The sequence below is a fragment of the Anastrepha ludens genome, chromosome 2, assembly GCF_028408465.1.
Source record: "Anastrepha ludens isolate Willacy chromosome 2, idAnaLude1.1, whole genome shotgun sequence".
Classification (NCBI taxonomy): Eukaryota; Metazoa; Arthropoda; class Insecta; order Diptera; family Tephritidae; genus Anastrepha; species Anastrepha ludens.
The window spans coordinates 124,342,286-124,359,515 of NC_071498.1; the positions used below are offsets into that span (position 1 = coordinate 124,342,286).

General features: G+C 38.3%; 1 protein-coding gene across 1 annotated transcript in view; it reads right to left on the reverse strand.

Moving 5' to 3' along the window:
• LOC128854832 (dynein axonemal heavy chain 10) overlaps positions 1 to 17,230 on the reverse strand; it is a 286,044-nt gene that overhangs the window by 59,909 nt on the left and 208,905 nt on the right. The window contains exons 51-55 of the mRNA XM_054089249.1: positions 14,318 to 14,519; positions 14,074 to 14,216; positions 7,942 to 8,100; positions 7,636 to 7,813; positions 7,383 to 7,514 (exon numbers count right to left, since the gene is read on the reverse strand). Coding sequence (XP_053945224.1) covers positions 7,383 to 7,514; positions 7,636 to 7,813; positions 7,942 to 8,100; positions 14,074 to 14,216; positions 14,318 to 14,519 — 814 coding nt within the window. The remainder of the gene's footprint in view (positions 1 to 7,382; positions 7,515 to 7,635; positions 7,814 to 7,941; positions 8,101 to 14,073; positions 14,217 to 14,317; positions 14,520 to 17,230) is intronic.

A 17,230-nucleotide genomic window follows, 5' to 3' on the forward strand; every position in this document is an offset into this window, starting at 1 on the left:
CACCATAGGAGTTATGAAAATTGTCGCAAACTTCGTCATTTCTTTAGTGGAAATAGTCCTCCGAATGAGTCGACAACTCAAAGGTTTCGAGAAACTGGTTCTGTTGAAGATAGAAAAAGGACTGGCAGAGCTAAAACCAAAAGCTGGATGTTCTGCTGAGAATATTGCTGCTTTGCTGTTGTAGCGCAAAGTATTCTTGAACAACCTTCAAAATCGATATCTTGATAAAAACTAGGCATACATGAATCAGTTGCTTGGCGGATTTTACCTGTAGTCGACTTAAATATCGACTAAGTACCTATGATTTATTGCAGATAGTAAACTGTCATGGAGATTTAATGTGGAAGAAAGGGCAAAAAAGCTTCTAATGTCTTATACGATTGCCGGAAAATACTCGGTAAGACTTATCTTCTCGACTCTCACCTTGGATATACATGGCGGTTATTAGACCAATCATGCTCTATGGTTCGCTAGTATACTGGACGGCGTGTGATAAAATGACGTATATTAAAATATTGGAGAGCATGCAAGGAATTGCAGAAATATGTATAACCCGCGTTATGAACACAACTCCAACAGCCGCAATAGAAAGTCTTCTCGACTGGCATCCAATCAAACTAGTAGTAAGGAACTCAGCTAAAAGATCTGCACTTAGATTGAGGATGATTGGACAATTCTCACAACGGCTTTTTGGTCACAGTAACACGCAGGACATAAACGGAGTTACGTTATTCCACAAGTAAACTTTGGCAAGAGGCCTGGTTTTGTAATAGAACAGAATGGCTGACAAAAGGGTTTAGAATCCCATAAAATTTCTTTGCAGATGGATCCAAAATGACGGAAGGAGTGGAAGTGGATATCTTCTGCCTGCAGTTTGATCTCCAAAAGTCATTCAGGCTTCCTAATCACTGTGGCCTTTTTTTTTTGAGTAGGAGGTTAAAATCAAAATGTCAGAAACATCATCAAAGGCCCCGTCGCACCAGTGGTATGTGGGGCATGCTCCCACTAACACTATAACATTCCTCCTCCTCGGCTGATTTCCACCCTGAGACCGCTGTAAATATTTCATCAAGGTGGAGCCGCGTTTATGTCTATTGACACAACCAGGTACCTGCGTCCAGGTCCTTCTTTTGTGGACGTATGGAGATCGTACGTCAGCGATGGTATCCACTCCCCCCACTGTTTTCATACGTGGTTCTGGAGGAAATGGAACACCGGAAAATTTGCGATAGCGCAGTATTTACGAACTATCGTCTTGTCTTCTGTCTGATATTATTGTGAGTTATTGACTCAAGTGTCTGTGTTTGTCGTCATTCTGTCCCGAAACAGTTCATCTTCATTTCGTAATTGCAACTGTAGCTGATGTTGCTGGATCTTGCGCTCCCATTCACTGTGGCCTATTTCAAGCTGAGATCTATGCTCCATCCAAAGTAGCACAATTAGCGGTGACATTTACTTCCCTCGATACTCGCACAAACATCTTCATCGATGTCGATCGTCAAGCTGCTATTAAAGCAATGATGGCTGTAATGACTAGCTCCAAATACGTGCAGCACTGTAGATCTAAAATGGACGAGCTCTGCGAGCATCGACCGGTCACAATTTACTGGTTACCAGGGTACAAGGGATTATAGGGAAATTAGAGAGTTGACGAGCTTGCTAAAGCAGACACCCACTGGCCTAGGATAAGTACGCCCCTCACATGCAGTTGTGAAGACAAAACTAAACGAGGAACTAACTCTGGAAGCGCCGTCTATATGGGAAGCTTCAGAATTGCCAAAATAATGATACGAACTTGCAATATGAAAACAACCAACTTATTCTGTCACTCCCAAGGAATGTAAAATATTTATAGGAGTACGGACGGGATTTTGATTGACGAGGATGTCATTGTTGGGATAAATCAGCTTAAGCCATCCACTAATACTGATGTTGATGGCCTATTCGTTCTTCTAATTAAAAATTGTCTTGCTTTGATTACGCCTTTAAAGCACATTTTTATTATGTCATTTTCTGCTGCAACCTTCCTTGATGACTGGAAATTAACTTTTACTACGCCTATCCTTAAAAGCGGCAATAAAAATATTGTAATATTGAAAATTTTAGGCTGACTTCCACGCTAACTACAGTCTCTAAATAATTTGAGTATATAGTTGAAGGCAAAATATACTTTGCCGTTAAACATTTGTTATGTCCCAATCAATATGGGTTAGTTCGGGGCAGATCTACGTAAACTAACGAATTTAACTGCCTTTACGGAGGATTGTTTAGATACCTTTGAATGGCGTTTTCAAATGGATACAATCTATACCGAGGGTATCTCATCCAATATAGCTAAACTTCAGGGTTTCGGCTTTCATTCTCAATTTCTTAAGTGGTTAATTTCATATCTTAATAATGGGCAGTGCGTTGTTCGATTGAATAATGTATCGTCTTATTCTTTTGTTGCTTCGTCTGGTGTCCCCTAAGGTAGTGTCCTACCTCCGCTACTATTTATCCTCTTCATTAACGATATTACCTCCTTTTTTATTGTGTAATTTTTCTCTATACGTGGTTGATCTAATAAGCTATTATGAAATTAAATGTCCAGAAGATGCATCCATTCTCCAGCGTGAGTTGAATAACTTATATGGTTGGTGTGTGCGTAATCGTTTTTTCTTTAACATTAGTAAATTTTACTACACTCCGTATGCGCAAGTCTTAAATATTTTTCCAACAGCTTACTACATCTGCCATCTGACCACATCTCGCCAAACTCGCCGCTTAAGATAATTGTTGACTTAAAAGTCCTGGGTGTTTAATTTGACTCAGAGCTGAACTTTACTACCCTCATAAACTTTATTCTTTCTAAATCGTTTGGAATTTTAGCCTTTATTCGTCCAAATAGTTCTTCGTTTCGCGGTGTTCGTTTGGAGACCGTTCCATGCAGTCTTTATTATTGTAATAGATTAGAGTCTGTTCAGAGAGCTTTTGTGCGCTTTGCTTTGAACTGGATGAGAGCCTTATCGCTCTCGTTGTTTAGTAATTTCTCATTCCTTTAGACTATAGAGGTATTCTGTTGTCAATGTGTTTGGTCTGGGCTCAATAGATTGTTCGTACCTGCTCAATAAAAGTTATTTTAACACTGCCTCACGTATTTTCCATTGTAATGAATTGTTTTTGTGGGTATTGCTAAAACGGCCTATTGGATGAATGCTCCTTTTAAGAGGATGCCACCTTAATTTAATGCTTATTCTCCTTCCTTACACTTTGATTCTTTTTACTCTTAAGAAGTTGCTTATATGACTCTTGTCATAAGGTCTTTGATTGTATTTGTTTGCCCTGTTTCTTGTTTAATAATAAAAAAATAAATAAACTGGAAAGCATCCCATAATTTGTTTTTAACTCTATTGAACTTATCGTACTCACTGATCATTTGAAAAAAAAAAAAAAACCATTTTCAGCACATTGCCCCAAATATTTCAGAAAGGCCAACGAATTCTAAAAAAAAATGTAAAAATAAGTTACACTTTTCCCTCCATTTTTCCGAATAACTACGAATAAGGGAGTACGAACTCAATAATTTTCAAATATCGACCCAAAATCGTAGCAAAAGGAGTAGTCTTTCTTTATCTTTTTAAGGGAGATATCCTGGTTCTACTGGGTATATACCTACAAGTACACGTACATTAGCATATAGCACTTACTCCTGCATATGTACATACATACAATTCGTATATTAATTTAAAATTATCGAATGGTAATTAAGCGATTTTCCTGGTGCAGCATTTTATATTCAGTTCTTAATTTGTTCGGTTTCGGTTTCGATAGTAGTGCGACCGACCATTGCATAATTAGTGAAATAGTGAAATACTACGTAAAAAGCGTATATAAAAATTAACTCCACACATACATATATAGTATTTACATGTTTTGCTACACTTATACACAGATACATATGTGCATGCATACACATAATATACATATGAACATTTTTAAATATATCTATAGACGTGGAAGTATGCAGATGTTCAGCTACGACAAAGGCAATAAAGTTAATTGTAAAACCGCAACTAATTAATTTAATTACATTAAATTGTGAATTAAATGCAACTTCCAGCTATGCAGGCGTTTAAAATATGTAATTTTGAATAAAAGACGCAGTGCGAAAAGAGGGGAAAACGCGACGGAAAAAGAACGTTGTGCGCAAATTGGCAAAAGTCTGTGTGCTGAGTGCCAACCAACAAAGCTGAATATTATGAAATAAAGTAGAGTGAAATAAAATAAAGTACAGTGAAATAAAATAACGTCCAGTAGCTCGCAGCTTATTTCTTGGGATCCTTTATTTAAAATAAAATGTGTGATGTTTTTATTTAAGTTGCATTTTCAAAAACAAAGAGAAAAAAACCAAAAACTTAAGTGCACATTCAAAAATATATATATAAGTTGAGACAAAATTAAACACCCTATCGGGAAATTTATAATTTTTGCAAATGGCGTCATACGTCAATCATTTTTGACACTGTACAGGCTGTACACAAACAGACAAGCAATGGAGCGCGTAAAAGACAAAATATAGGTGTCCTTCACTCATTAATCCTTTGGGGACGAGTGTCGACATATAGCCGCCCAAGCTGTTTTACCGTTGCGGACGCGTGTCGGCATTTAGCCGCCCAAATTCGTTCGAGCGATAAGATACGCATGAGTAAAGTAAAAGACTCACGCTTTCATTCAATAGCGGCCATTTGCGATGAAGTCTTATCTTCTTTTTTAATATAAACTTACGATACGAGGCGACGGTAGATTCAGAACGAATTTCAGTTCTTTGATTCAGTCTCTCAGGCTCACTGCCAAAGGAATTAGCAGGCTTTGTATATATTTCACATATTATCCTGCGCACGATGGCTAAGCGATCTAGAGATGATACGTTAGACAGTGGCAGTTCTGACGAATATTACTTGGAGTCTGATAAGATGGAATATGACGACATTACTTTGTCAATTTGAACGATACTACACAATGCTGGAATATAAAACGTATACATAAGTACAACCAAACTTCTTTTTGTTATTTTTTTTTTCAATTTGTTTGCTTATAATTATTTTTTGGTTTTCTGAAAAAAAATGTTTGTGTTAAATAAAGCCTTAGTTTTTATAACATTCGACGTATTTACTTTCTTTACTGCGCACTCCAATACTTGTCGTCCTCAGCGACGCTCACTCGTCGAGCGGTTCCGTCCCCAAAGGGTTAATATTTTTTTATTTAATGCAAAAGTAATTTAAGAAAAAAATTGATGATTAATTTTGCGCCACATTGTACTTTAATTATTGCATAAACGCCAAGAAATAAATTTAAAGTATCTTTAATTTAAGAAAAAGACTTTCGACAACAATAAAAAAATGCAGCGCATTTTTCAGCCACGTTGCGTGTGCGAACTTTTACCGTTATTGGCGCCAATATTACGACTTGTAAACTATGCAAATTTTAAATGCTTCTCTAAGACATTTCGTCATTAACTCTCAACGTAGGATTGGTAACGGGACGTTTGTGAGACAGGGAGTGCCCATCCATGTATACACAGATGGCACAGAGCTCGAAAGCAGGGTGGGCGGAGGTGTATATACCTACCGAACATCTGGGGATCCCCTTTAGTTTTCGGCTTAACTAGTGAACTGATGGCAATAATAAAAGCCGTGACACTGGTTCAGTGTAAAGCAACACCTGGAAATGATATCTACATTTTCATTGATAGCCAGGCGGCGATAAAATTCCTCACAAAACAGTCGACGACTTCTAAGTTAGCCTTGAAATGTGGCATATCTCTTAACAAGATTTCTGAGCCACTTGTGTTCCTGGCCATTATGGCATTGAGGGGAACTGCAGGGCCGATGAACTAGCGAGACTTGCTATCAAGTTGACTGAAGAGTACATAGACATTAACATAGGCATACCTTGACAGATTTATAATCTGCTTATTTTCGAGAAACTTGTAAGAGCAGAGAATAAAAGTGGCATAAGGGAAGCACCTGCAGAGCAGACCGACAATTGTGGCTGACTCTCAATGCTAAACGCACTGAATCTCTGCTAAGCCAAATTAAGCACAGTCTAGCACACTGATTTCCGTTATAATGGGACACTGCCTAATAGACAGACATGTCCAGAGGATGGGCGTGCAAACACATGGTTTCTGCAGAAGCTGTCTAGATGAGGAAGAGGAAAAGCTGATCTCGCACCTCCTGGGCCATTGTCCTGCTCTATTCCGTTGTAGGTTTACTATTTTAAGCAGGTAATTTTTTAATGAATTGGAAGATTTCAGCACTGTGTAAATTAGGGATCTTCTAAAATTTTTTTAAAAATACCCTCTGGTCTGAAAAGGTAAATAATTAAGAGGTACCGGAATTTAAATTGAAATAAAACAACGAAAATTCAAACTGATTGAGCAATGTTTATTATTTTTGTGTAGAACCAAACATGATATTGATTCCTTAATGATAATCCCTTTGGCCGTGATTGCGCCGTAATTCGGTAATCCGTAAACAACAATTTTGAATGATTCGCTGAAGGAATAAGGATTCGGTAGCTCGTGAATAATTTTAGTAATGTTGGCTTCCAATGCCTCAGTCGGAGCTGGTTTACCCATAAAGCATTTAGACTTTAGATTCCTTCACAAACAAAAGCTCAAAGGTGTGATATCACACGATCTTTGTGGCCAATCGACTGGTCCGAGACGAGAGATATGTACATAAATTGCTTAGCGAAACGATGACGCAGTACATCTAATTTTTTACGGGCTGTATGGGCAATTGTCCGATTTATAAATGTTGTTGAGGCATAAGTCTTTCTATGATGAAATATCAATGAATACTGAAGAAAATTATGTATTTATTGTAGTTTGACAGTACGCGCGATCTGTCGAAAAACCTTATTGGAAAAAGTACCTGGAATCTGATCACCCTTTATACATTTTTATTTGAAACCTGCCTATCTGAGTCATAATTTACAAAATATTTTTATGTGAAGATTTTCGTGTGACTAAAGGCGGACGTAGTTTTTAACTAATTTCATAAATATTTCATCTGCCTTATTTGAGAGAACGAAGTTCCAAGGGAAATATAATTTTATTTTTCGAGTTATTGTACTCAAGTATGTGAGGCGGAGGCGCTGACGGATATGAGGAATGCAATCTTTTCTGGCAGCATGGCAATTCGATTTTGATTTCGACAAATCTCCTATTTTGCCCAGTGTGCGCGAAAGTAAGTAAAACTCATTCAAGCAAAAATAAATAAAATAAAAAATAAAAATATTATAACATCAGCTTAGCCAACAATACGTATGTGCCATGAAGTGCAAACAAATGCGAAACGCAAATATAATGCAGAGATATTTAATTTTTTTTCACTCACCTGTCTGTGGCTGCAAATCGATCAAATGATTCCAGATGTTGCGCGTCGACTGTGTATAATAACCAATTTCCGCATTTGGATGCAAACCGAAAACATCCGGTTTGTTGACGAGCGGCAACTTATCAATATGAGCTGCAAGCATAAACGCAAATACATATATGTACATACGTATGGTATGTGAAGAAGTGCGTTTTTACAATTTGCATGCTAGCATCCCTTACTTTATTTGCTACCTCCTTTCGTTTGCACTCACCTATGAAGTCCTCCTTTAGCACCACCTCTTCCTCCGGTATGTAGTAGTCAACATTTTCGTCGTGATAAAAATGAAATGGATTGAAGGTATCAAAGAGGAAATCACCCATATATTCATCCATATAAATGCGAGTAATGCGGCGATCAAAGTCATCGATAACACGTCCACCATACATGACCTGCGGGTGTGGATGAAAGAGGAAGTTGAGAGTTTGTGGTAACTTGTGTTTTTAGTAATAAAGTATAAATATTTTAATAAGTAAGTTGGTGCAAAAATGTACAAATTATGGACTGTCCCCATACTCACCTCACCAATTAAATATTTCAGGCTGTTCCAGGGCACCTTTCCTGTCGAATCGTTTACTTTGTTTAGATAAGTCGTCAGTATTTCAAGACAGACATCAAAATCGGATTCGTTGAAATCGTAAGAAATGTTCCAGCCTATTTTATCGTACTTCCGGCGCTCCTGAGAAGTAAGCAATTCGATAAAAGTAAAAAACAGGTAAGAGTTGCATATACAGCCATCTCATATAAAATGTAACAAAAAAGGAGGGAATTCCTTCAACGTGGTTGTTGTTGTTGTTGGTGCAGTAACTGTGCCCTGTCAGTGTAGTGTAATCTCCGTGGTCTTCAACGTGGTCTTCGATTTCGCTAAAAATTGGCAAATGAACTCAACAAATTTTTTGTGATTTTTTTGACTGAAGTTATGGAGGTAGCCATAGCCGCGTGGGTTGGTGCGTGACTACTATTCGGAAGTGTCCATGACACATAAAATGAAAAAAAATTCATTCGGAAGGTAATAGCAAACGTTCGAGTGTATTTCTGCCATGAAAAACTCCTCATAAAAACCATCGGCCGTAAAAGATGCACGCGACAAGTAAGAGGAGACAGCTCGGCCAAACAGCCAATAAAAGGTTTAAGCACCAAATTAAGTTTAAATGTAGTTAAGTAGCAAATATAGGGTTTTTCAGTAAGAGCGCTTCAACTTTTGAACTTTTTTGAATAAAACACAAACGGTTTGACTATTTTAACTATTTTTTTTTTATTATCGAGTTTGAACATATACATTTAAGTATGAAATTCGATTTCTTTTGCATGACCACCGCGTGCACGTTTTACGAAGTCCAATAGTTGAACTCAATTTTCGACCACTCTTTTGCATAAATCGGCCGAAATTCCAGCAATTTCGCGTTCAATATTGGCTCTGAGCTTACAAATCGTCGCCGGCTTGTTACTGTAGACCAATGACTTCACATAACCCCAAAACGGGACGGCTTGTTAAATGGACCGTAAAATGGCCGTAATTGCTCAAGTGTGTAGCATTCCATGATGAAATGTATACTAATGAAGTTTACAAATGACAAGCGAAAAATAAAAAATATTGCGTCGTTCGCCCTCCCTATCGGAAAAAAGTTGAAGCGCCCTATATAAAAAAGTATCTTTTTCACTAAATAAAAATGTGACATGTGTCATATATGATTGACGTACGACGCCATTTGGAGATCAAACGGAGAATAACTCTTGCTAACAGATGTCCTCTCTCTCTCTCTAGAAGAACCAAACTGACATTCTACAAAACGATCATCATTCCCCCCTAAATAGCGTAGAAGCATGGACGATGTCAACAGCTGATGATAAAATTTTCGGAGCTTACGGGTGAAAAAGATCTTACGTGCCCTCCACGTTGGTGAGGAGTACGATGTATGGATGTATGGATGAATGGTGAGCTGTATGAGACATATAGGGACATGGACATAGTTAAGCATGTAAAAGTACAGCGGCTACACTAGCTTGGTCATGTCACCCGTATGAACGAAGACCCTCCATCAAGGCCAACCTACGAAACGGCACCCTAAACCTAAACGGACCAGGAAAGGAAAGACTACATCTTCGTTGGACCAGGCGCTGTAGAACCTGTCAGAGTTTGGGATTTTTAACTGGCGCCAGCTACCGCAGGACAGGCTATTTTGGATTCGGCCAAAATCGAAATACGGCTACCTAAGTAGTGGTAAGTGACAACGCCATTAACAAAAGCATAAATCTTGCGATAGAGTGATTAATTATGAGCCTCCTTATATAAGTCAAAGTTTTGTGGTCCGATTTGCATAAATGGAGTATCGCTGGAGAGGTTATCAGAGAGTAGTTCAATCTGATTAGATTCATTCTTTTTCTCACAACATATTTTTTTAAAAGGCTGAAGTAGAATGCTAGGGAAATTCGCATTTATTTCATTTCGCCAAGTAATTTAAACTCAAAATTAGAGCGAAACAATATTTCGTATCACTGAAAAAATGTTTGCATGCTCAAATTGATTTCTTCGCTGAATAGTACGAACTGAATAGACTTAGAATTGAAAAATCTGTGCACCTTCCTAAGACTAGCAGTGTCTTCCAGGCGGAAGTATTGGGGGAGAAGCTTTTAGGTTACAAGTCTCAGACTTGTCTTTTAAGGGCAATATCTCTATTCTTTCGGATAGTCAAGTTGCAATCCCGGCACTGGATTTAGCCACAAGAACCTCTAAACTGGTGGAACAAAGCAGAAATAGCCTTACTACCTTGTGTGTAAACCATAAAGTTACCTTAATATGTGTCCCGGGGCATCGGAATATTTAAGGAAACGAAAAAGCACACGAACTGGCAGGAGAGGTATCTGCCATTAATAATATTCCTGCAGAATCGGTATTTGCACCACTGCACAGTGTGGCCGATTCCCAAAAAGCTGGCCAAAAGTCGAAAAAAAAGTTTCTAGATAGAGTTTTTTTGTCTTTGGGTTGGCTACAGTAATGCCTTGAGTAGTGAAAACCGTTCATAGCAACGTCCTGTACCCTAAGTATGCTCTGTATTTTCAGTCGCAACGTGGCCTTCGTTTGAGCATCGTATTACTGTCGATGAATAGTGAAAGTTGTACACATTTGAAAGATTTTGTAATGGAGTAAATTGAACAAAACCAAATGGAATCATCTTCGGAAGGTTAGTAAAATACGAGAAATCTTTAGTACATATCAATACCTCGACACAAAATTTTTAGCTGCAGCAATACGTAGATACATTTTTTGCAATTTTTTTTATAAAATTTGAGTTTTCAAACTGTATAGTAATTCAACGCCGTCATATGCTGCTTTGAAACCTATTAAAGGTTACTCAAAAAAGTAATGGTTACTGAATAAAACAAGATTCAGCTGCTACCACTTGCTAATCAGCGACCCCGAAAACAAATAAATTTACATGCATCTTGATTATGTTCTTGAATATACGCTATTTCACGTGAGCGGGTGGCCAATAGGGGTGGAAGGGGGTGGATTTTCAAAATTTTAAGATCAAATTCGTAATCAGCGACCCCGACAACCCCCGAGTAAGAAATTTTGAATCAATTACTTAATTTTTTGAGTTTTGGCCAGCTTTTCGGGAATCGGCCGCACAGTGCACTGGGTACAGTCAAAAATGCAACCTTCTCAAAACACATACGAATCGCGGATTGTAGATGGAGAGATCAGACAACCTGCAACCACAAACAAACGCCAATATTGACAAATATGAAACCACGGGATGCCTGAAGACTCACGGCAGTGATAACTGGCTTCTGGCCCATAAATTTGACTTCCTCTGTGAATACACTGCCCTATGGATGGCGAGGATGTTAACCCCTGACAAACCGTTTTTTGAAAACCTCGAAGAGTTGGTGGGCATAGACGTAAGCAACCTTATAAGATTCCTTAATCGCACAGACTGGATATAATCGTGAAGAAGTAATCGTATAACTTTTTGGTAGAGAGGATGTGGCAGCAAAATGGTGCCGAAGCACTAATTGGATTTCTGGTGAATCACCAGTTCAGCACGAGGGCAATGTAGGTCCTTTATTGTTCAAATAGGTCGATTAAAAATAATAAATTGTAAAATAAGAAGTTTTAAAATCGATGTAAAATAGTAAATTTATCTTTTCTGAAGTCTTCTGAAGCTGGATCTCTAAAATTTTTTGGTTTTGCATTTTAGGTTATCTGCACATGTTCATAACTAATAAAGACCCAGAGTCTCCATCTCGTAAAATATTTTTTTAATAGGCATTTTTTCAAACTCTTAAATGTAAATTATAAATAAATTTTAGGAATATGTAACGAAATTTTGAAAATTAAATAGTAGAAATAAATATTTCGTGCGAAAATTTTTGAAGGTAATCGGACTGAAATACTGTGGGACTTATAGCCTTTCTAAAAAAGTCCTAGCTATAGAAATCGGATAAGAAAACTGAGACTTGTATAAGGTTATAGCACCCCTTGTTATAGCCAAGACAGCCGGTGGCGTTAATCGGAATAAACGACTTAATTCGGAATTATCTCAAGAATTAAGTGCAACCAATCCGGATTGACAATTTGACTTAATTCTCATAATTAAAGTTGATTAGGGGAATATGGGATGGCAACATTCCCGAAAAATGATAATATCTATCTATAATATCGATTTTGAATGAAAAGTAATGAAATTGTTCTGTTAGGTGTTTGGCCGAGCTCCTCCTCCTATTTGTGGTGTGCGTCTTGATGTTGTTCCACAATTGGAGGGACCTACAGTCTCAAGCCGACTCCGAACGGCAGATATTTTTATGAGGAGCTTTTTCATGGCAGAAATACACTCGGAGGCTTGCCATTGCCTGCCGAGGGGCGACCGCTATTATAAAAATGTTTTTGTTAATTTTGCTTTCACCGAGATTCGAACCAACGACCTCTCAGTGAATTCCGAATGGTAATCACGCACCAACCCATTCGGCTACGGCGGCCGCCGTGGTTAAATTTCAAGGGCCGATGTTGAATGTGAACTACACCTAAACATCAAGTTTTCTCTGCATTTCATTTGGCATTTTTCAATTTCACTAACTAATTCAATTTGAACCATGGAAAGACACAAAATCGAGCAACGCGTTAAAGTTATTCAGGCTTATTATGAAAACGGGCGTTCAAATCAAAATGCATATCGGGCACTTCGGGAAGAAAATCAACTTCAGTGATGAGCCACATTTTCACCTCAGTGGATTCATCAATAAGCAGAATTGCCGCACTTGGGCGAATGATAATCCAAGAGTGATTGCCGAAAAACCAATGCACCCACAAAGAGTGACTGTTTGGTGCGGTTTATGGGCCGGCGGCATCATTGGGCCGTATTTTTTCCAAAATGAGGGCGGTCAGGCAGTTACTGTGAATAATGTTCGCTATCGTGAGATGATAAAGAACTTTTTATGACCCGAATTGGAAGATATGGATATGGACGGTATGTGGTTTCAACAGGACGATGCCACTTGTCGCACAGCTAACGAAACAATGGCTCGTTTGATAGCCGAATAATCTCACGTCGCGGCGATGTCAATTGGCCGCCAAGATCATGTGATTTGACACCGTTGGACTTCCTTCTTTGGGGTTATTTAAAAGAAAAGGTGTACGTCGATAAGCCAGCAACAATTCAAGAGCTAAAGGATGAGATAATTCGGCACATTAACGGAATATAACCTCAATTATGCCTCAGCGACATCGAAAATTTGGACCATCGGATGGAGGTGTGCCGCCAAGGCCGCGGCGGCCATTTGGCCAATATTTTGTTTCATGCGTAATTGAACTGTGCCAATATTATCACAATAAAGTGAAATGGCAATAATTTCCCAAAAAAGTGGTTTTTATTTAAAATCAACACCGGCCCTTGAAAGTTAACCACCCTTAGAAGAGCAATAAAGAAGTTTGCACTAACACGTCCGAAATTACATTAATTGTTTTGATATTTCGGAGCAGTTTCAGAAATTCCAATTTTAAATTTTTTTTTAAATAAATATTATTTTCTTAGTATCAGGACAGCTAATACCTGTATTTGTTGCCTGCGGTCCATCTTTTATTGCCAAAACTATCCAGAAAGTTAATCAGCTGTTCCCTAATCCGCGTAACAATTTTAATTAGAATTAAGCTATTAGGTACTTTTCTAGATTTTTGTTATCTCCACAACTTCTGTGAGAAAATTTCCAATACTTTTTAAAAAAATGTCAAGTCCTTTTCGTCGATTTTGGCATAAATTTAGCCAACATGCAAAGTTTTAGTGAAATCGTCGACCAAAAGGTTTTTATATTTAATTTGGGATTGCACACATAAATATACAAAGTGGCACACATATAATCAACCATTTTGGATTATACATAAATTCTAAATAAATAAACAAAATAAATAAAAATAAAATAAAATAAAAATAAATTCTAAATAAAAAAATACAAACTATTTTGAGTGATGAAAATCTCTATTTTGACCTTAAGGTGCATCATTGCTTGCCTGCTTGTAGCTGCGGCTGAGTAGTCACAAATGTCATATACGAATGACGTACGATGCCATGGGGAAAAATATAAGTTTTCCGATAGGGTGATTAATTTTGCGCCACCTTGTATATGTGCAATTTTCTTCTACCAGCTGCTTACTCACCTGCACAACCGCATGGAAAAAAGCCAGTACATAAACCAGTGGACGGAATGCAGAATGCGAGCAGGCTTCCAAGCGTTCTTGACGTACTTTGAAAAAGGTGGAGCGCAAATTCAACTTCAAGCCATTCGGTGGCTCGGTGACAACTGGAGATCCAAGAGAATAATCAAAATATTTATGTACATACATATAGTGCATATGTGTTAGTAAGTAAATATGTACCTTTTGAGCTGATTACTTAAATTACCTTTTAGAGATTTTTGTAATATACCAATTGGAAAAGTAGGCGAAGGATCTGTTGTTATCCATAAACGAAAATCCGGATGTGGTGATTCGATTTTTTCAAGATACTTCTCTAACGAGCGTACGAAGCTGATGAGTAAATGACCATTTTGTAGCATCAGCCAAAAACCTTGGCGAATAGATTTATCCAGTAAATTGACAGCATTCTAAATGAAAGGAATGGGAGTTATTGGCATTGTTAATATATTCAGTAGCTTTCAGAAGTTTCTAAATAATGCAAACACAAAATCGTTTCATACATTTTTCACCAATTTTGAATTTGTACGCGTTAGAGAGACTGCAATTTTGTGGTTTCAGTCAAGAAGTTCCAAATATATTACCTAGGAAATTTTCTCAGCTGTCTTTGTGAGGTTCAATTCTTATGTAATTGACGCAAAGAGACATTGAACACTTTGGTTTGACACAGTTTGCATGATATCCCCATGGAATGGAGTTGTGGATGACCGGAATTTTTTTTCTAGCACTTAGGCCCATTGCATTAAGGCCATGAGATAGGATTTAAAGGATAGCGAGCAACGGTTGGGGTGGAGATTTATTGCCTCTCAGCAAACTTCGCAAATTTGTTTATGAATCGTGAAAGTTTGTGGGGGGAGGAGAATGTAGGTCACCCATTTTCAATATATTCGACTCAAAAATGTACCATCTAGGTCTGGAAAAAGCCGGACAGTGACAGAGAAAACGCGCTATGCTATTTTTACACAAAAAAGACACACTTAGTCAATCGCTGTCTATAGTGAAAAAATGTTGTCGCCATGGTTTGTACCGAGTCCTAGCAAGGCCATTATCATACCCCTTCTCTATCTGAGAAATAATTTTGCAGATGTCAGTAATGCGCCAACGATTCTCATGAGATTGTACTCGACTATGCTTGGCCAAAAAATTGGATCCGATCCAATTGGACGTTCCAAAGAACCGTATTTTACCAATTCATCAGCTAGTTTGTGGCATTGAACACCATAGCATTCTGGCACGTAAATAAGTTCAAGCTCATTCCGGCTTGCAACAGCGTTGTACCTTAACTTACATTCCTGAATAATTTTCGAAGAGTTGCGAATGATTTTAAGACCTCTAGAACAAATTGACTGTGACTACAGACCCTGATTTTGATATCTCGCGACCTTTTTCCAATTTTCCAGTTTGCTACTTTAAGTTTTGCAAAAGACCTAAAGCCATCTCGCTCCAATACCATTTTCTGAGTCGTCAGTGTAGAAAGTTCTTATCGAGCTTCCGAGGATGTCTGGATCTCTACAATGCTACCTTGCAGGATTTACCTCCGACAAACCTTACCAATTGTTTGATATTCAAGCGGCGATCAATGCACTGGCCTTAACGCGCATTAATTCCAGATGTGTTGAAGAATGCAGGATCTCCCTCTCGCTTATACAACAACACAACATCAAACTTTGTGATGGAGGTCCGCTTTGGAGCGGAGGGAAATGAAAGAGCGGATGAGTATGCAAGGAGGGGCTCTGGGATTCACCTTCAGGGAGTGGTAGAGGACATAATCATTCATCTAAACGAACTGCACGCTGCGTTTAGCTCGAGTGCAATCGCGGAAACTAATAGGAATTGGTCTTCGACTATTAACTGTATGGTATCCAAAGCGCTCTAGCCAAAACTGAACCTTAAAAGAGCAAAATGTCTGATTGGTTTGAGCAGATTAACTACCAGCGTCCTCACAGGTGTTATAACGGATCACTGATTTATTGTCACCCTAGCCAGTCGAAGTGCAAACCTCATATAAAATCTTAGAAGCCGTGTCAAATATCTTGGTGATTATTTCTTTGAAGAGCTGGGAAATTTGCTAAGTGTCTCACTGGAAGGACCAGTTACCTTCTTCGAAAAATCTAAGTAATTTAAAAAGCTCCGTTAGGGGATGGAAATCGAATGCAGTTATCACAATAGGATTTAGGGTCACCGAGTGCTTTGTCTTAGACAAGCAACCTGGCTAACCTAACGTCACTTACTTTTAGGAAAACTATCAACATACTTTCTTCCAGAACAGATTCCAGGTATCAGTTTGTCATTATTTGCCAAAAATTGAAAAATCTGCTCTGACAACCTTTTAAGCAACTCTCTGTGCCCGGAACTTCTTTACTCCGTACCAATACTCTTCTTATTCTTGCTATGCACATCTGTAATCACTTATCGATTCAGATGGAGATAAAGAAACTTCATCAGCTACGTCCTCGGTTACGGAGTTGTGCGCTAATCCCTGTATGTATTTTGTTTGCATGCGCCCTTGCTTTTTATGCCCATCACTGGGTGCTAAACCGATGGAACTCTTTACCGGTAGGACATGGCTAGTTGTTTTTGTTGTACCAGCATAAAGATTCCCCATACATGCACAGGGAATGATGCTGGAGTGGCAAGTCTTTGACCGGATATGTATGCGGGTCATTCCGGTAACGTAGAACTGACTGTCTAACAGAATCAGTCTACGACATTGTTGGTGTCTTTTTCGTGTATTTATTACGTTTTACAGCACAGAAGAAATTACAGAGTTCATACAGCTCTCATATGATCCCGTGCCCACGACATAAATCTTACGTTGAAAAGTTTAGACTCTGGTCATAGTTCTGATTCGATTCCTACTCGAAAGAGTCCACGCTTCCGGACGAGTATGAGGAACCAAAAATGTGTGTAGTTCAAGCTATGTTTGATGACCTCTTCAGCTAGCAGTGAACCCCAAAACCAACTATTCGCAATGTTTTTCGTCGTCTTAAGGCTGAGAAATCCTTTCAAAGCTTTAAAATTATAGCTCTGTTCGCCAAGAAAATTCCGGCTAATTTTAACTCAAGTGTACATACAATGTTTTCCCAATTTATTGATGCTATCAAAATAGTAAAAATTCCCG